General features: G+C 29.9%; 1 protein-coding gene and 1 long non-coding RNA gene across 2 annotated transcripts in view; one reads left to right on the top strand and one right to left on the bottom strand.

Annotated features, from left to right (window-relative positions):
* LOC136985899 (longitudinals lacking protein, isoforms H/M/V-like) overlaps positions 1–6846 on the top strand; it is a 65069-nt gene extending 58223 nt beyond the window's left edge. Inside the window, exon 5 of the mRNA XM_067283294.1 lies at positions 6779–6846. Coding sequence (XP_067139395.1) covers positions 6779–6831 — 53 coding nt within the window. The 3' untranslated portion in view covers positions 6832–6846. The remainder of the gene's footprint in view (positions 1–6778) is intronic.
* On the bottom strand, positions 1200–20693 carry LOC136985915 (uncharacterized). The gene is made up of 4 exons (XR_010882405.1): positions 20590–20693; positions 9193–9416; positions 1744–1826; positions 1200–1669 (listed from the first exon to the last, which is right to left on the bottom strand). It is a non-coding gene; the product is annotated as an uncharacterized lncRNA (long non-coding RNA).
* Between the last annotated feature and the right edge of the window lie 1141 nt (positions 20694–21834).

The following is a 21834-nucleotide window of genomic DNA, read 5'->3' as shown; positions in this document are numbered from 1 at the left end:
TATGTTAGCAGACTGCCATAACTAGACTATATTAACTTTCAAGCCAAACTGATACTATGTATTGGTTGATCAAAAAGTTAAAAACAACTATGTTGTGTTCTGTTGATTTATTTTAAACTTTTTGTATTTTTAAAATTATCTTTTAATTTTAAAATGTCACTTTAATCATTCAAACTTCTTAAATTTAATTCCATGACATTTAAATAAATTTTTCTAAATATATCAAGAAATTTTTGTTGTTTCATAATTTATCTTACTTTTAAAGTAAATGATGAAATCTATGAAAACATTTATTATTGTAAATCTATTATTATAGAAAACACAAATAATATATGTTCCTTTCTTGAGAAATGAAGCTCAAAAAAGTTAATTGGTTGACAAGAAATCATTTTTTGATTTCCTGTCAACTTATTAACTTTTCATACATTTTGACATCTTTACCGTGCATATTATATCCAGGTATGCTTGTCACTGATAAGAAATAATGTAGAATATTAATATATGAATGAAATCTATCTACTTTTATGCATTACATGCAAATATATTCAAATATTTGAGTCTATTAAAGTATTTGTTAATTTGAAAAGACAGAATTTTCTGCTGTCATGTAATTATTTTTGTATCTGCACATAAGCATTTATTTTTTTATATATACAGCAGAAATTTGTGCAGTCAAGAATTTTTTACAGCAATTAAGCAAAATTTCACCAGGAAATTCTGCAATTGCATAATCTGTGATTTGATAAATATGTTGGTGCAAAATCAGGTGGTTGAATATGATAAATAATATTTGACTTGTTTAAAAACAAGTCAAACATTCTACAATGATATGATTTTAAATTGGATGTTAATTTAGATTAAAAGTTAAATAAATTAAAAATACATTCTGTTGTAAACTTTTATGTTTGTTCTGAAAAAATTTTTATAATTTTTTCAGAACCAACTTTAAAAATTACTTTAAAAAAGTAATTTATTTATCAGAGTGTTGCTTAGTAAAATGGATTTTAAGTTGATTACTAAATCTAAACCTCTCATTGCATATCTCACATACAAAAGGTTTTTCTCCTGTGTGAATCCGAAGATGCCTGATTAGATGTCCTCTTCGAGCAAATCCTTTTGTGCACACGTCACACAGAAATGGTTTTTCTCCTGTATGACTCCATAAATGGTTATGTAAAGTCCCTCTCCTGGCAAATCGTTTTTTACATATATCACAAGAAAATGGCTTCACTCCAGTGTGAACCCTTAAATGCCTTTTCAGATTTTTCTTCCATCTGAATCTTGTTTTACAGACATCACAGACAAAATGTTTCTTACCCGAACCTTCACTTTCTTCTTCTTCTGGAGGGAAAAAACAAGCATAAAATTAGATATTTATTCCTGTCAATAATAGAGTACATTTACTTAAAACTATATTCATTTTATAATAAATTTTAATACTATAAAACCATAATAAAGTTTGCTTCAAATATTCAGTTCACTTTACACTTAGACCATTAGTTCCTTTTTTTACAATAAATACATATTAATGATGAAATAACTTTGAATAAATAACACTTTTGATTTAATATTTAACTAAAATTCAGAAATATTCCTCTTTCTTCATGTTTGTCTTTCATTTTTCTTAAATTTACAGGAAATCTTGATTTTCTTTTTTCATGCTGAATTTCTATAAATATTTTTAAAAGTTGCAATCATTAAAAGCATTCACTTAAAAATAAAATAAAATTATAAACAACAAACATTTATGTGAATAAATTGCCCACTGTACTTGATGAAGTTTGCTTCAAATATTCAGTTAATATTTTCTGTTCAGGCATATTAACCTAAAAAAGAATTGCATTATTATTATGATACAGTAATTAATCCATATCAAGAAAGTTATTCTAAATAAACATATAAATATTTTAAACACATTACAGTAATTAATTTAAGTCAATCACCTATTGATAATATATTAAAATCATAATCACAAAAAAATTAATCTTTATCATCTATTTTCAAACCCAGATAGTAATAAGTTCTGAAGAGTAATAAGTAATTAGTAATAAATATGTCAAATAAATGTAATTTTTTAAAATTCAATCTAAATCTAATTTTTTTGTGTCTAACAAAATTCTGTTAAGTATTAAAAATTGAATAAATTGCCTACATGATTCATCTATGTGAGTAAATATGTTAGATGTTAATGTTAATTTTTTTTTTTAATTTTAAATTCAACATTAAAATAAATTTTAAAGATGTAAAATTTTAAGTATTTGTTGCTTTACACTATTGATATTGTAATGTTAGAAAAGATCCTCAAGAAATTTGAATTTATTTTATATATTCAATAATTTCATAACTCCTTTTTCCTAATTTTCTGTATCTGCATTTTAACGGATTACATATCTAATTCAGCATAATTCATTTTTTGCTTGAATGCTATTAATGCAATCCATATTACAATGCTTTTGCTACTTATACAGTTTTTAACTGTTTTGATACAAAGCAAGCAATCATAACTAAAATTAGTGAATTAAAGATATAATCCACTTGTCCACTCATATCAAAAAATATTTCAATGAGAAATTTTTGTTATGATGTAGTATAAATGAGAAATAGGATTTGAAATAATCATTTATAAATTTATCCGCAAATATTTTTATATTTTATCCGTAATGTGAAAATTTATAATTGCAATCCATGTACCCATTTGTGTGACAAAACATATGCCTATTATGGAGTTAAACTATATTTGTAAATCTTCTAAAGAGAAGATATCCTAAAACTGTTTAAGCTTAAAAAATATCTAATTTATCAATTATCAAGATACTTTTAGATTTTATATAATATTCAGGGGTCATTGGTAATACTATTTGATATTTTCCACTTCTAAAGTACTTGAACCACTGTGAATATGAAAGGATATTATTGCCTTTAGTTTCTACTAGTTATTCATGATACTGTTTTGCAATTAATCCATATTTAACAGTAATTTTTAGGTTGCTTTACTGCTACAAACCAAATGATATTCTCAGAGTCAAAAATCTTGGAAATTCTTGTGAGATGCTTCACTTGATGATATTATTAAGGCATTATTGTTGTATGTATCATTTCTAAACTCATATTAAAATTTTTGAGATAACTTAGTTTACACGTGCATTTTTTTTCTTAAAAATCTCTTGCAGTTTTTAAAATAAAAAAAAATAGTTTACATAATTTATCAAATGATCCTCATATTTATATCAAAATTTAAATCACAAAACATTTTCAAGAGAATCTGTAACTTAAAATTGATTAATAAACTAGAACTGGGCTGTTGAAAACAAACAAATGGTAACAGATGGTCGTCAAGGATATCCCAGTAATGTTCACCTGTCAGCGATGCCGTCACACATACCAGGGGTCCCATTTCAGTCCATGTGAACAGTCCCCACACAAGAATGCCACCTCTGCCAGCTTGAAGAGTCCTCTGCTGGCAGGAAGGATCCATTGCTTCATGTGGTTTACGGCATACAGGTACTCTGCCATCGGCATGTACCAAAGTGAATCTCAACTCCAGGCAACATTTTTCCACATCTTGACAGTCCATTGGTGATGTTTCTGTGCCCATGCTAATCATTGCGCCCTATTTTGTGCAGTCAGCAGGGGGACTCTCATAGGACAATGACTCCTGTACCCCATTGAGAGGAGATGGTTTTGTATGGTATGGCAGCTTACACCTTGCTGTGCACCGACATTAAATCGACGAGTGATCTGTTGCACTGTGGCCAGTCTATCCGCTGTTACAATGTGGGCTTGCCACCGACGACCTCACTCATCCACACACTGTTGTCCATGGCAGTTGACCCTCACAGCAATGGTTTTACCAGAATCAACGTACTCACAGTACACCCTCAAAACAGTGGTGCGTGAAAATCCAGTGTTTCCATTACTTTCAAAATGGAGTGACCCATTTGTCGGGTCCTGACAATTTGTCCATGATCAAATGCACTTAGATCTTTACTCTTACCCATTTTGCTTCTGACTATTACTGATACCATTAGTAGCACTCCTTATCTTGTCAAACTGCTGCTTACCTCATCTGCAAATCACTTTCATGCTTATGCACAACTCAAAATTTTCATAATGTCAGCTATCCCTAATTCAATTGCTCTTCAGTGTATAAAATCCCACTGTCTTCTGTCTGTCTGTCTGTCCTTCCTTAATCTTGAGAACGGAGTTAGACAGATGAAAGCTGAGACCAGATATGAAAATATTAGAGGCAGGAGATCCCCTATTAACTATATATGAACTTCGATGCAAACTAGAAGTAATTTATTTCAATATATTTTATATATTTTATTTTAAATTAAATAAATTTAAAAAATATGATTAAAAAAATAAACCTGGCATTGTGATAATGGCACAATAAATAATTGCTCATTTCAATAATTTTATCCATTGCAATGAATAAACCAAAAACAGATACAATATAATAGAAAATTTCTAAAATCAAGATTATGCACACCAATACCATTTCCAGAATTATGGTAGAAATAGTGGCATAGCTAGAACCTTTTAGGTTTGTGCTATAAAAAACAATAATATACTGTCCATCAAACATACATACATAAAAAGGGAAAATATATATATAGACACAGGAAAGACCTGTGAAAAAAATAGGACACTGTCGCCAATACTGTTATTAAGCACAACTAAGGGCTTAAGTAGATATGATGATCTATAAGACCATCTTCAAGGGAGATCACTGCTTATTGTCAGAAATTTCCGACAGTGTTTTTGTGGAAAAATAAAATTGTACTGGTGTCTTGTATTATCCCAACAAAACAGAACTCACCTTTTTATAGCATTAGATCAGAAGTGGTCAATAGCATAGCCAGGCCAGGTTGCCCTTCCCTACTTATGCTATTTACATGACAAATAATAGAGAAACATATGCATAATCACAACTTAATTCATATTAATTGAAAGCATATGAGTATCAATCAAAAATAAAAATACTGATTTTCTCAAAGGAAAAACTCCAGCAACAACTTGCATAACTTTTCTGGCTAGAGTTAAAATTGTGAGTGATGGTATCTGTTATGAGATTCTATTTAAAAAACTTTTTATATTATTATTATAAAATGGCAAAAAGCTTAATTTTGAAGGTAGAGATAAATTATATGCAATCTGAATGTTACAGACACGGATGTACATTTTGTATCAACCCATGCTGCCATATTCTTCCGATCTGCTTATGCACTTTCCTTAATCAGTCTGAAGATAACACAGTACTTGACTACATTGTGTTAAGATTAATTGAAAAACTTGTAAAAATATTAATAAACACATTATGGCATAAAATCAATATTCACAATAATTCATGTATATATAATATTTATTTTATTCCACATAGAATTCACAAAAGCTACTCATACTCCAAGAATGAGAACCCCAACATGTAGCAGTGTGCATGGCCACATTTCTACTTTTGCCTCAATTCCTGCCCAATGGTTTTAGTGTATTGTGTCCAAACAAACTGTGATTTGCAGAATATTAGCATGCTAAATTATCATCAAACAATTCCAGATTATTGGCTACTTTCTAGACAGTGCCAGATTACTGGACTTAAGGATGAACTAATCACTGTGGTGATTCAGCTGAATTAATCAATTCTCCTTTAACAATAGGTGAACTTTAAGTAATGCTAACATTTCCATCCCAGTTAATGGGCCATCTTCAGGCTTGGACAGCTGAAAGTGGAATGTGAAATTCCACTTTCAACTGTCGGATGGCCATCCAGGTTGAAAATGCTAGCATTTGAATAAATCAAATTTTGACCATACAGATAAACTTGGGTCAGTACAATATCCTTTTTTAATAATCCAATTAGAGTCAGATGGTTAACAACTTAAAAACCGACAAATGACATCAAAAAATACATACAATATACAATTGACACCAACCTTTTCTTGGAGGATCCAATGTCAACAACACAGTATTAAAATTCTTCATAATATCAATCAGGTACCAATGAGTTGTATTATATCCATCTGCAGACCTCTGGGGGAAAACTAGGAAAGCTTCGTAATTTGCATATTCAACAACTTCATTCTTGGAACTTTATTAATAATGCTAGCATTATTTAAACGTCACCCACTGCTAAATGTGCATTGATTAATTCAGCTGATTACTGGAAATTTTATAGATCAGTAGTAACAAATGGTGTGCTTTATTAGATTACAGTAGAAATTTGTTGGGATAAAGCACACCATTTATTACTACTAATTACTAAATCACTTTCTTGTCCTAATTGTCTTATAGATCAATTTCAGCTTAAGTAGTTTAGTAAGTGATGATAATGTAATTTGCCAAAAACTATATATTAAACTTAGTATTACTGTAATATATTTATGTGTAGTAAATAAAATTAATTTAGATACATATATAAAAGTGTTTTAAATGTACACAAAGTTTTAGCTAAATAGTAAAGTCTCTTTGTGTGCTATACTTTTTCTACTCGAATGATTTTAATGTAAGTTTTTAAAATTTTGTTATTTTGAGCTAATTACATTAAAATCTGACTGACATTTTACATCATTAACCTACTTGAGTACTTAGACATAATACTATATTAAAGATATATTGGGTTGATCACAAAGTTCATTTATTTGTCAATATAATCACTGCACTAATTCAAGGGAATCCACATTACACCAATAGAGAAATTGCAGAAATGTTATCTATTGCTCACAAATCAGTTGTTGGCCATTTACACCACTTAAAATATATATTGTGCTATTTTCTTTAGGTATCACATCAATTGAGCAAGAAAAACCTGATAAATGGAATACTGGCCATTAATTTGCTGCTGAAATATAATCTGATAGATCTCTTTTAAAAGTGGTCAATTACTGGTGACAAAAGAAAGGATTGTTTGTGTTAATATACAGCAAAAAGGGTTGTGGAGAAGGTAAACCAACCCCCCCCCTCAATACAATAAAAAGATGGTTTACATCTGAAAAAGATTATGTTGACAAGGAACTGTACCTCAAAATCAGACCATTAATACAGAAAAGTACTCTTTCCAACTTGATAATCTGAAGACAACGATAAAAAACATGACCAACATTAGTAAGAAGAAAGAATGCGGCTTTCCAGCATGACAATGCTAGACCACACACATCTTCGATCACTCAGAAAAAATTATTGAAATTTGGATAAGATATCTTATTTCATACACCATGTGTTTTTCAGTCTTAAACCATCAGATTATCATTTATTTTGATCTCTCCAGAATAGTTTAAGTCATTGAACTTTTTCTCCTACAATGTGAAAAACCACTTAGATATTTTTTTGAAAAGTTTCCAGAATGTTTTGCACATGGATCTACCCAAAAGATGGGCTAAAGTATAAAAAACAAAGGTACACATATAATTTAATAATGTTATTTTTTATTTTTTTTTAAATTTAAGTATTATTTTTGACTAAAAAACAAATTTTTTGATAAACTGATCATTATTTAACTTAGAATCTTTCAATTTTAATTTTCAAAATCATCTCACTTTTGATCAAATTATTTTTACTGGTTAAATTCGTAATAACTTACACCTGAAATGTACAATTTTTAAGTGTTGCTTCAAGCCACATTAAATCAAATTATTTTTAAATATGCACAATATTATAGTTAAAATGTACTGATGAGGGCATTAAACAAAGATTTGTGTGCAAATCCAACAACATAATATTACTTTAAACTCAAATTTATTGTTTCATTTTAAATTAAAATAATGCTATTGCATTTATGTATATTTAGACATGCATATTACTAGAAATAGATTATAGATTACATTAAAACATTAGCAGGCTGCATATTGTGCATCCCTGCACTAAATAGACTTTAAAAAGTAAAATTCTCATAAAAAATGAAGATTTGCTTTTACTTTTATTATTTTAATTCAGAACATGACTAAATTACAGTTTCTATGAAATATATAAAATTAACAATTATTATTATAGTGATTGCTTACAATGAAAGTAGAAAAATGATAATTTTGCAATAAAAAGTCACAAAAATAATCTTTTAAAATTTCAGATTTAGTAACTTTCTCTAGATGTTCTAAGGGTCTAGCAAGTGGGTTATAAAAATTTATTCATGAGATGAATAAATTATTAAGAATGCACTGATTATTAATTATTTTATGCTTCTAAATTGCAATATTTTTATTTTAGTACATTGTAACACTATTATAGTTAATCTAACAGTATTAATAATTATTGATAAAACATAAACAATGTCTTATGTTAGAGATTCAAACAACAGGAACTATTCATCATAAACTTTCCATAAAAAATAAAATTCAATCCCAGGTTTACAACTAAATCCTAAATATAATTTTACAAAAAGATTACACCAGTACATTAAAAGAACAATTCTAACAACATCTAATTTCATTATTAAGTAAAAGAAAGTATTTATGCGTCTGTCGGCATTATTATTTTACTCAAAATATTACTACAAGTACTTTTGACAATTTCAGATTGTCATCTTCTGGTACCCTCTAATATTCTATACCCAAAGAAGACAATTCCAAATTGTCAAAAGTACTTGTAGTAATATTTCGAGTAAAATAATAATGCCGACAGACGCGTTAATACTTTCTTAAACTATTCGGTGTCATACGAAGCAATTTCGAGCAAGTGCGTAAAAGCATTAAAATGACATATTTTATTAACAATACAATTGTTAGACATTTTTTCATACTATAGAAATCACTAGTTATAAACAAACTTGCAAAATTTTAACCCAGTGTTTGGATATAAATGTATTACTTTAAGATTCATCAGCAAAATGTCATTGAAAGTTTTCAAGTTTCTTATATTGTGCATATTTAAAGTAGAATTGTATAATTCAAATATAAATAGTTTTGAATTAGTAGCTTAAACTTTGATATATTTGGTAATAACTATAAATATTATAATTTATTTAACACGAAAATCTTCATGTGACTCATTTTGATATAGGATTTTGAGAGTTATAATAAGAGCAAAGAGACCAATACATTAAAATACTTATGCATCTTACATATTGTGAATACAAAAATGAATTATGTATAATGAAAAATAATGTCAGCGAGGAAAAATCAAATAACTGATTAAATTACAGAAGAAACAGACATGTCATGTTGTTTACATTTGTTTAAATGAACAAATCAAACATCGTACCAGTTTTAAACAAGGTGTCAGGTGCCATCTCACAAACTTCTTCGCTTAATTTAATATTAAGAAGCACTTCGAGCGAATCTGGCATACTAATTTGTCTTCATCGGACTATAAAATAATAACGGCGACGTGCACAACTCAAGCAAGACTGTATACAAACAAAATCCTATCAGGCTTTCCCGGATGACTCCACACGTCAAAATTATCACACTCCGACTGTACGCCCTCTTTACTATGAAAATTTAAAATCAAGATATTAAAATTATTTTCTATTATAATAATATTTGTAAGGATAAAATACAAATTATAAAATGGTTAAAATTAATAAATTTATTTTGTTTCGAAATACTTTTTTTTTTTTTTTTGGTACTCGAATTCTAATTGGATGTCGTTTGTTTATAGGATCGATACTTCTGTCTTTTATATCCGCCACACCCGAAATTGAAATTTAGATCTCGACTATAATTTATTAAAAGTAATGCGTATAGGTTTAACTGCCATACGTTAATGTAAAAGTTTTTAAACTAAATTTAATTCTTCGCCAATTCTTTTTTTGTTAATAATACAACTTTTTCTATGTGAATCTTTATACAGAAATTTGATTTGTGTTTTTTTCTTGTAGAGCATTGTTTTCTATTTAGAACAAGTATTTTGTGAGCCAAGTTCCATATGTTTATTATTATTATTATTATTACAATAAATATATAGTCTATTTTCAGTCCGTATATTATTATGTATTATTAATTTAATACATCAAAATTCATTATATCTAGTATTTTTTAGTAGGAGGGTATTTTCGAAAAAAGTCTTTTAAAAAAATTTGAACGTAAGAAGTAACGAGGTGGATGGAATTACATTGATATTAAAACGCATTTATTCCTAAATGACGTTATTGAATTTTCAGTTTAACGTTCCAAATTCGAAAATTTTTCGTAGTTACTAATAGGGATTATTAGCGGAAAATGAGAACACCCACTTCATAGTTCATATTCGGGGCGTTGTTTTATTACGCCCATAGGAAAGAATCGTTCTATATTTCTCAAAGTTCGATGTCCTACTTCTTACAATATCGAATTCCTGTTTTTATTAAAATGAAAATTTCTCGAAGAACTATTTAACTTATAAATGAGAAATCTGTTGTTTTCGCTTTAATTCGACTATAGCGTTTTAAGAAATTTATGTATGCACTGTAAATATACGTAAAAACATATATCGATATAATTTTTATATAAAAGAACTGTTATAGAAGAATAATTTAAAATATTTGCTGCATTGTGTACTTATTTATTTATTCTTAATGTTTAAATCTTTTAAATAATTAATTCTAAACATCAAGAAATTAATGTTAATTGTGTAAATACATCTTTAAAGAATTTTTTTTAATTAAAGCCTATTCGATGAATAATTTTTTTTCATTTACATCGAGATATTTCACACAACAGCAGTTGATAGTACCGTTTCATTTTGTTTTGGTTAGAGGTAAATTTTTAGGGTGGATATCATAAAAAAATTAGGTTAATGTTTCTAATTTTCATTTTTTTTTTTTTTTTAAAGAAAAGTTAAGAGTAAAGACAATGTATCGTAGAAATAAATGTTTTCTCATTAACTTAATACAGAGAAAAAATTTTTATTCCTTATTCATTAATAAATTATGTACAAAGTATTTAATGTTCAGGTTTTAAGTTATTAAATTTTTTAAGCAAAGTAAATGAAAGGCAAAGAATGAGGTAAAAAAAGCAATTGCTAAATCCAAGGAGGAAGCAAATAAGGAAATACACAGTCCCAGAGTCTGGATGAATAGATGGAGATAAAATGATAAGCTAATTGGCAAAGGAGGAAAGGAAATATAGAGATGTTTAAAACGGTGAACAAGAACGAGTTTTGGTAGAATGAAAGGAGATAAGGAAGAGATGAAGGAAGTGCTTTGACACCTTGATGAATGCAGAACACACAGCTGAGAATGTGGAGTAGGTCAGAGAAGAGCAGGAGAGGAGGCCTCTGGAAAGCATGAGAAAGAGAAAGGGAGTGGGTCGGATGGAATCTCAGCAAACGCCTTGAAAGCACTAGGAAAATAGGGAGTCGATGTATTGACTCGATTATGTAATATTATGTAATAAGTTAATATGAGGAGGGAAAATGCTTGCAAAATGAAGAGCCAGTACACAAATTCTGATTTTCAAGGACAATATGAAAGAATGCTCTAACTACAGAGGAAGTAAAACTGATGAGCCGTGAGATGGAGGAGAATAATGGATAAAAGATCGAGATACAAGATAGATAATAGTAAGAATATAGATTAATAAAGAAAATTTACAATGGATGAAATTCATGGGTTGGGGGAATTAATAAAGAGATTCGGGAAAAAGCAAAAGAAATTATATAGGATGTTCATAGACCTTGAGAAGGCTTACGACAGGATTCCGAGGGAATTGATATGAATGTGTCTTAGAGGAAGGATAATTTCAGAATATATAAAGCTGATAATAGATGTTTGGTAAGCATCAAACCAAAATTTTAACATCGAGTGGAGAGATAGGATTCTCAGTGAGAATAGGGGCGGACTAGGCATCAGCATTGTGTCTCTTCCTATTTTTGATTACATTGAATTCCGTAGTACGCGATATACAGAGGAAACCATCGTGGTGTTTGCAGGGCCGTCGAGAGGAGGAAGCTGGATATCACCTTAGTAATGAACTTTACAATAACGATGATTCTTAATTGGTTCTTGGTAGTTCTTAACAATGGTTAATTATTCCATTGTAGAAAATAAAGCTGCATTTTATTAATAAAGAAACATTCTACGTTTTCATTTCAAACAAGAAAAGGCTAAAAGAACTCTATCCCATTTCCCATATGAGCTCTCGACTGCCCTGTGGGACAACGGAAGATGAAATCGGATCAATAACACAAACAGCATGGATAAAATGGAGTTGCTCTACTTTAACTATGCTGTTTGTATTCTTCACAAGTGGAGTTCTTCTGTGGTAAGAAAATAGCAAATTAATTGAGAGGACGCATATACAAAACAGTTGTGCGACCAGTACTTATGTATGGAACTATCAAAGAGAAGTTAAGACGTGATCATCACAGTTTTCAATGATATTGTTTGTATGATTGAGCCATTGAACGAATCTTTATTGAGCAAATGGAGAAAGCTCGCTCCTCAAATGCTTTAAAGAAAATCGAAGTTAAAAAATTCCTACAGACTTATTATGAGGATGCTTTGAAAAATCTTACAGCGAAGACTCCCGGCTGGGCAGCAGGTTTGCACGTCTGAAAGTTGTGCGCTCGCTGGTTCGCGTCTCTATGAATAAATGTTCTTTTTTTCAAATCAATGCAATTTTTACATTAAAAAATTATAAATTAAGTGGGTTAATGAGGGTTTTTTTTCATTTTCTATTAAAACTTTGCAGTTTCTATTCCTTGAAAATTCGTTTTTGGAATTGTTGACAGTAAAATAAGTTTAAAGTTTGTTTTCAAAGCTCGAATAATTTATTATTTTATAGTTTACGATTTTATTATTCTTATTATATAACTTTGATTTATTTTTACTGATTACTTTGTTTTATTAGCTATGAAAAGGGAATGTATAATACTTGTGATATAAACAATAAAAAACCAGAGAAGTGGCATTGAACGATGATTATTTACTGTCACAAATAACAATTCAACGTGATATTGAGAATTAATTGAAACGAATAACTTTTTGAGTTTATTTAATCGCTTAAGATGTCAAATTATTCATAATATTTTAACATTATGTAAAAACAAATGTAAAAATTTTACATTTATTTTTAACGCAATTCCTAAACGAATTTTTAAAGAAGAGAAAAATGCATATTTTAAATAGAAAATAAATAGATAAAATGTATAAACTCATATCATTTACAATTGTTTTATGTAAAAATAATTGCGTGGATTTGAAAAAAAATAACTCATAGTGACTCGAACTAACAAGCTAACAATAGTCAAATACGACGCTGTCAAGCTATGGAGTCTTCGTTGAAAGGTTCTGCAAAGCATACTGTACTCCTAAATCGCCAGGGAATTTTTAGCTTCGATTTTTTAAAAAACGTTTGAGAAGCGCGCTTTTTTCATTGTTCGGCAAAAGTTCATACCAAGGCTTATCCACACAAACATCATTGAAAACTGTGATGACCATTTCTGACCTCTCCTTATGAGACTAGGTTGTCATGTTTCACATAACAAATTTTGAACACAATGCCAAAAAACACGAACTTGAAAATAATAATTGGCGATACAAAACCTTCCATCTAACGATGGATGAACGATGAAGGTTTCATTCTTCGATCTGGAGGACTGGAATCGAAGTCGGGTGAAAAACTTCAGGAATATTTTTACGTACAGTCTGTCTCGTCCCTCACCATTCTTCTATCCTCTTATGTTGGCCTGACGAACTCGCAATGGTTTAAGATTTTTTTTAAATAAGTTTTTTAGTACCCACAGGATAGAAAGAAAGAAAAATGTAAAAAAAAAATTTAATCTAGCGGGAATGAAATAATTCGATTACAATTTGAGATGCCTACATCTCACGAGGAAAATTTCAGCAAATTGTGTAACTTTAACGGCAAAGTAGTTAAAATTCTGTGTGAAACCATCTGTTATGATATTTTATTTTTAAAACTTTTTATATTATTAATTATTATAAAATGACAAAATTTTGAGGCGAGATAAAGTTGTGAAAGCTAATAACCAGTAAAATCATCAAGTTCGACCCCACTCCAGATATGACATATGATACCTTCTATCTCCCCTCCCCTTGACCTTGCAAAATCGTACACCCCACACACATACGAACACTAACATCCATATATATATATAAAAAAGACCTTTTTTTGCATTTCTCAACGTTTCAAGATACCTTGAGTCCAAATATGTAAAAATCTTGAGAGGTTATTTTTTAACCGATCACCACACTTTGCATATCCGCTGTTATATGTAACTGAGAGAAAGTAAAACGGACGAGCTAAAACAAAATCATGCAACTTCTCGTTCATTTTCCAGAATATTTCTGAACAATTTTCGTTTTCCTGACAATTAAATAAATAAATAAATAAAATTCCGTACAGTTTGGTTTTCGTTTTATTCAATTACGGCAACGCATTGGGAGATCTGCCGAAGGAGGGATGTTTGCAGGAAGGCCTTTTATGGAAGATGGCCCCTATTTAGGTGTTACTAACGTGAAGAAAATCCGGAAAACTCCACGGTTGGTAAGGCGCGAACCCACGTTCCGAACGTTTGGCGCACTCGACGGGATTGGAACCGGCATAATTCGAGAAAAAAAAGTTAGGTTTAAAGCTTAGTAAACTCGGGGAGCGGATCTACATAGGAACTAACTAATAGGGCTTAAACCCTGGGACCCAAGGGTCAAGGCCCATAAAAATTGAATTATTATCATAAATTTTTAATACTTCTTCATTAACAATGAGCACTTATCGTGTAGTAAAAAATAGTTTATATTAATAATATAAATAGTAATGATAATTTATAGTATTATTTGTATTAACAAAAATGGGGCCCCATTGGACTTAAATAAACTCTAGGCCCCGAAAAACCTAGATTCGCCCCAAAGTAAACTGATTATTTTTGAATAGTAATTCCAGAACATGTTATATCAAGGTGAAAGTGGGTTTTTTTAATTTAAATAATGATAAGATGTTTAACGGAGCAAAAAAAAGTGCAAACTCTTCTCTGGTTATTTTAAACATTAAAATTGATGCAATGTGGCTGATCTACATTAAATAAGCTTCAAAATGACGTGTAAAACGTGCGTAAATGTAATTCATACGCAAATACTCGTACCTCAACGGATTTATAATAGATTTTTTCTTGGTGTGGTAGTGTCACAGTATGGCAATACTTCTCCCCACAGTAGTTAGTCTCTTGGACTGGCAGCACTGTTTCTCGCTGCATTTGAATTTGTAACAGTTGTGCGTTTTAGACACGAATAAAACCTTTCGTTAAGGTAACGTCTTTGTCTCTTTATACTACACTTGGCATATTCTGTATATAATTAGAATAGATATTAAAATTATAGTAAAATCTCATCAGCGGTGTGTGGTGACAGTTTTCAAAAGGTACCAGATTGAGAAAACTCATTTTTCATACGTTATAACACCCAGAAAAACTCATTTTATTCGCACATTAATTTTACTATCTGGCTTTGTTATACTGTATATGTATAACAGAGAAAAGGTATGGCGATGATTCAAAAAATGACCCCTCCCCCAAGATTTTTACATATTCGGATTCAAGAGACCTTGAAATGTCGAGATATGCAAAAAATTCGGGCTTCTTCTGTATGTATGGATGTTAGTGTGTGGGGGCGTGATTTTCTTCACCCTCTTTGATGCTTGATAACTCCTGTCCTTTTTATCGAAAATTTCTGAAATTTTGCAGGGCGGTTTGTATATTAGGGGTATTGATGCTATTAAATTTTGGTGATTAAAGGTCGATGGTGAGGGGAGATAGAAAGAGGTCGTATGTCGTATCTCGACTAGGTCGAGCTTAATGACGATTTTACTCGTTATTAGCAATTACAATTGTTTTTTAAATAAACCCACCCCTACGCTTAAAATTAAGCTTTTGCCATTTCATAACAATTAACAATATAAAAAGTTTTTAAAATAAAGTATCATAACAGATGGCGTCACGTTCATTTTTAAATGTTGCCGGGAAAGTTAAGCAACTCGTTGCTGGAATTTTTCTTGAAAACTTAAGGCTCCAAACGACGTTTCAAGCAGACAATCCAGAATACAGTACGGAAATCGTCGGTTGTCTTCATTTTGCTGTGACGATTCACTTTGATCAGATGGAAAAAATACACGAAAAAATACATGGTTTTTTAAGCTTCCCGAGCAATAAACTGCCATTTTAACCGCTAGGCCATCCTGACACCTAGGTAGGGTTATGGAAACATTGAAAGTACTATAATTAGAATACTATACTGGTTTGGTTTGGTTTTATTGATATACGTTAACGCGACACATGGGCGATCTTCCGAGGGGGAAATGTCTCCCGGGAGGTTTTTTATGGGAAACTGGTTCCTATTTAGGTTTTACTAATGAGAAGAAAACCCAGAAAACTCAATTTGTCCAGCCCATTAGCAAGAGACGACACACGAGTGGATAAAACCACTAACCCTGAATCAGTGTTTTATTCACTTGGCCGCTGCGAATACCGTACTGAATCTTGCTAAAAGCTTAATAAAGATTATAAAAGTAAACAAACATTAAACCAATAAAATAAATTCACATAATACTGTATCGTTTGTAATATACAGTAATTCAAACTTTTATACAGAATAATGTATTAAGTTTTTTTTTAAGTTCATAGCAAAGAGCATAGCAGATGCTTTTTACAGCTCCCTCAGAAATTCTATTATTAATACTGAATAATACAATACTGAAATACAGAGTACATATACGGTGAATGCAAACTGCACTGTAAAAATTTAAATACTATATTTTAACAAGAAAATTTATTTAAAAAATTATTAAACAGAAGTTACTAGATATATATGTGTTCAAGTGTGGGAAAAAATGTTTATAATTAAATTGGCTTTTACAATGAGCTCGTCGACATTTTTCTTTGCTGAGTGTGTGTTGCAAATTATGTATCAGTAACATAAACACATCATCACTGATTTACATATACTTTTACAAAATATAATCAGATTTAGTATAAAATTATTTAACAGATATATAATTGTCTGTCTTCTTACTAAATTCTAGAGATAAGCTTAATTTGTCTAGTAGCCTAAATAAAGATTATTTTGTTTAAATGTTTTGTGGGAGAAAACACGGCAAACTGTTCAAAAATTATAGCAACAAAGCTCAATTCTTTTTAAAGTGTTTTAAACGAGTTTACAAACGTTGGATTTTCCTATTCAGTTGGCCGCATAAACGAGGAGATAAATACCAGTTTAGGACACTCCTATCTTGGCCAAAGATCCTATCCACCAAGATGGAGTTTGATTTATAATAAAACTTAATGCAGTTTTCGATTGAATTTCAGCGGTAGCCACATAACTGACGTAGAAGCAAAGCTAGGTTTTACTATAGTTTATTGTATCAATAATATTCCAACTAAAACTGACAAACGTAAATTGATTCTCTGAGAAATTTTCAATCAGAAATAATTTATTATAAATAATTTTTTATAACAAAATCTTTTTATAAAGTTATAATTATACCGATATTAGCAGTACCAGCTCTAGCATTATCTACACTCCAGAACAGCGGATGCAACCTTTCTGACCTCACGGACAACTAAACTCACAATTTTGAATACCGCGGATCACTATCATGAATTTTTTTTAAACGATACAAAATCTGTATAATAATGATCATAAAAGTTCAATTTTACTATATTAATACGAAACTCGCTTGTTTAATTATAACAAATTAAGGCACGCCTAAAGTTCATTGCTGCTTGTTTGAAATAAGTTAATGGATTCGTAGCGCTTTTCCACGAAGGACAACAGTCGCACTCAAAATATTGTCAGTGTCGTAACTAGCCATTCCTGTGCCCTGTGCAAGAATTTGCATTTAGGCCCCTTAATTAATTAGTTTTGGGAAAATAATAAAACAAATACAGTAGAGAGTCGTTTATTCGAAAACCGGTTATCCGAAGGCTTTCCAGTCGAACTGTATCGTGCTGAATCGAACTTTTTTGATATTAGATTTACTTCTAAAGTATAATTTTTATGTTTTTATATTTTTCAATATATTTATTTTGTTTGTACAAAATAAAAATATTTTAACGATACAATAGCCTCGATTATTATTATAAAAATTTTCGTTAGGCTTAAAATCGACGAAAATTCAACACGAAGCGACACGCAACGGAGAAAAATTTCAACATCGGACCGGTTAATATATTTTTTCGTACATAATTGGTTATCCGAAAAATCAGTTATCCGAACAACCCCAGTCCCCAATTGATTCGGATAAACGACTCTCTACTGTACATGCATTTTGGGCCCCCTTTCAAGCGGGTGCACCTGTTGCACCTGCCTAGTTACGGCACTGTTGTTTATTGTTCATTATTTGTTGATAACGTCACTACGTATTTGGTTTTAGATTCGAATAAAAAAATCTCCCAATGAGTGAAAAAAGCAACTAAGCATTTTGCATTTCTTTCGTAATACTTCGCGTAACTTTCCGTTGATTAATGTCCAAATTTCTCCACGGACACCCAAATTTTCTCGCGGACCATCGACGGTCCACGGACCACCGTTGCCGACCGCTGCTCTAGAATGTCAATTGGTTAACTTCTGATATTGATTTTTGATCGTTGATCGTAAATAAGGTTGTTAGATATTCACTTTTTACTCAAAAATAAAAGGATGCGGAACAAAAATATATTAAATGTTATAACTCGTATTCATTTCAATTATTTTTTTAGGTAGAAATATAATTTTGTAAAGAAGTTATTTCATATTTACGGGTAAAAAAACTTTGCGATTGGAAAATTAATGAAGAGCCAGTTTTTAAAATTTTGTGAAATATAATTCGAAAATTGTAATAAATACAGAACTGCATATAGCAAATTGAAATACTGTAACAACTTTTGATATTTTAATTACCTTTATTTTTATATTTTTAAAGGTTAAATCTTTCATCTAATGATTATAGGAGTACAAATATTATTTTTATTTTATTCTATTTAATAAATTAATATTCAAGAATCGAAAACAGTATTTAATTAATTCGTATTATTACTTATTTCACACTGAATTCTGTATTTAAGTAACGACCTGGGCAATGTCATTGCGCCATCTGTGGCATAAATACATTACTAATCGCAATTCATATTTTTATCATTTAAATGATATTATTGGATTTTATTAGTTAAAATCTTTTGTGTGTTATCATATTGAAATACTCAAGAGTCCGTTTTTCTTTTTGTATAAAGGATAGAGCAAGATCGATAAAATTCTCTTAGAATTTAATTTGATTTTAAATTAGACAAAACTATTTAATAGACTAGAAGAATATGTATACATTAAAAAAAGCTGTATTTTTTCTTTTATATAAAACGTTGCTTTAAGAAAGAGTTAAATTACGGAATGGTGTACTTGCTAAGCAGAAAATAACTCAGAAATCAATTTAAAATCTACAAAGCACACTTTTAATTTAAAGAATTTTTCTACTAAACATGATTTATTCAGTTTGTTTGAAAACAATCTGCGTAAATCATGTTTATTAAAAAAAGATAAGAATAAAATAGAACAATGAACTCATTTACTCTCCTTTAGATTCACATTAACAATTTCACTTCTGTCTCGAGAGACATTTTTATTGTAAAAAATGCCGAAAAAGTTTCTTAAGTCATTCGAAATTTTCTATTCCGTATACGGTACTTTCTTTATTGCTTTAATTGTATTAAATCTTTTTCAATTTCTTTAAAAATTCTGTTTAACTTTCTAACGCCAACAGAGATGACTAAAATTAAACATTTTGAAGCGACGCAAAGGTTAATTTATTTCTAAACTCGTCTTAAAGTTGTTACGCAAATGTTTGTAGCTTAAATCGAGGTAGCCAGGCGAAAAGATAGAAATGACGTGATAAAGTGTCGATTAAATTAGGTAGAACTAACGTAATATCGAGGATGAATGATTCAGAGATGTACAGTACACCCACCTTATAAATGGTCCATTCCTAAGAAAATACCAATTTCTATATCAAGCGTACGAATTAATAAATGATAGACGAATCTACGTAACTCATTATTTTCTCTTTTATTAATTTTCTTAATGAAATGATTCTTCTTTACATGGAAATATTTATAAATTAATAAAATGTACCGTACTTTAATTAATATTTTAAAAATTTAGTTTTCTCAGTTACAGCTGCCACTTCTTTGCGTAACACTGTAATGAGTTAATACGACATTTTATTACATTATCTTTTGTATAATCTTCAAATTGTATAGATTTAAATAATTTCTACATTATTATATATTGAATAACAATTTTTTCAATTTATTTTGAAGAATGAATGGATTCATTAATTCATTTTAAAACCATTTTTTTGTATTGTCGTGTTGTATTCTTATTTTTAAAAAATCAATGAAAATAAAAAAAAGAGTTTAATTTAAAATTCAATGAATCCATTTTTAATATCTACGATACGTTTTCAATTGCATAAAATATTTAATTAATTTAATATTTCATTAATTTATTTTTGTTTTAATCATTTAAAAATTTCTCCATTCACCTTTAAAATTTACTTAACTCGAAGGCGTGTTTGCATAATCGTTTTTATTGAATTACTTTAACAAGAATAAAATTAATTCGTCAGAATCGCCAGTCAAAATAATATTTTCGAAAATGGGCTATTTTATTAGAAAAATTCCAGGATAAAATTCGCTTACAGGACCGTAGCTAGAAGTGAGGCGGCGAGGCAATCGCCTGGGGTGATCTTTTTTCTTGGGCGCTACTTTTATAGAAACGTTGCAGCAACAGCGCTCAGAAACTGACGTCTGATCAAAGACTGCAGATAATATTCACAAATACGCCCACTCCAATCGAAAGTTCCTTTGTACATTCCGCTCGGAAGCGTAAATATGTTATGGCTATGGTTCCTTTTTAAGTTATTTAATTCGGTTTATTACGAAATCGAGTTTAGTGACGACCACATCTTATTGTGTGTTATCAATCGGAATTTATATTTGGTGAAATCGTATTTTTTTTTTCTTTCTTTCTTTCTTTCTTTATCTCCTTCGGTAATATTCTAGAATGAGCGATTTAAAAAGAAAATAAATTTGTTAAATAATAAAGAAAAAAGATTAAGGTTAATTAAGGCAACCTCTGGGTTATACACGGATTTTTTCCAGAAGATTTCGTTAAAATTTCATGTTTTTTGGATTGCATTTTAAAATTGCAGACGTCTGACTTGTGCCTGTCTGCCCGTCTGTCCTTCCTCAATCTCGAAAAAGGAGTTAGACAGATAAATGTCGAGACCAGATAGGAAAAGCTAGGGGTCCGATTAGCTATATAGAAACTTCCGGTTTGGACGGGAAGTTACATTATTTTAATTCAAAACGTTTCTCCAGAACGGAATTAGGTATAGCCTGTGACTGGCACGATTCTCTTTTAACAGGAAAAGTATGACGTACAGGGGCAAGACACTACTAATTTGAAGGTGAAGAGCATATATTTTAAATGAATTTTAAAATATGGTTAAAAATTGTAGCCCGATGTCACAATAAAATAATTGCTCTGTAAAAGTTTATATCTTATATTAGCAGATGATAGAACCTTCAATAAAATTATAAAGATTATAAACGAATTTGGAAAATATTAAATGTTGCATTTTTACTTTTGCAATACAATAAAATCATGTTTTATACCAGGCCTATGTGTCAGAAAGTACAGAATAAGACGAAATTCTGCATAAATCTGTGCTCTATTCCAAGTAATCTCAGATATTTATCTAGGCGCTTATGCAACCGTTTATAACAGAATTAACAGAAAAACATTAAAATGTATTTAAAACGTTTTACTATTTATATTAATATATTGTATTTTTATAATAAAAATAGTCAGCATGTGCATTAATAGTCAGAATTACCCTTGCGCATCCACCTTTGGATATAAAAGAGTGGCAGTTTAGAAGT

The sequence above is a fragment of the Centruroides vittatus genome, unplaced genomic scaffold (assembly GCF_030686945.1).
Source record: "Centruroides vittatus isolate TY-2023 unplaced genomic scaffold, ASM3068694v2 contig_980, whole genome shotgun sequence".
NCBI classification, from domain to species: Eukaryota; Metazoa; Arthropoda; class Arachnida; order Scorpiones; family Buthidae; genus Centruroides; species Centruroides vittatus.
This window is presented reverse-complemented; position numbering and strand designations above follow the sequence as displayed.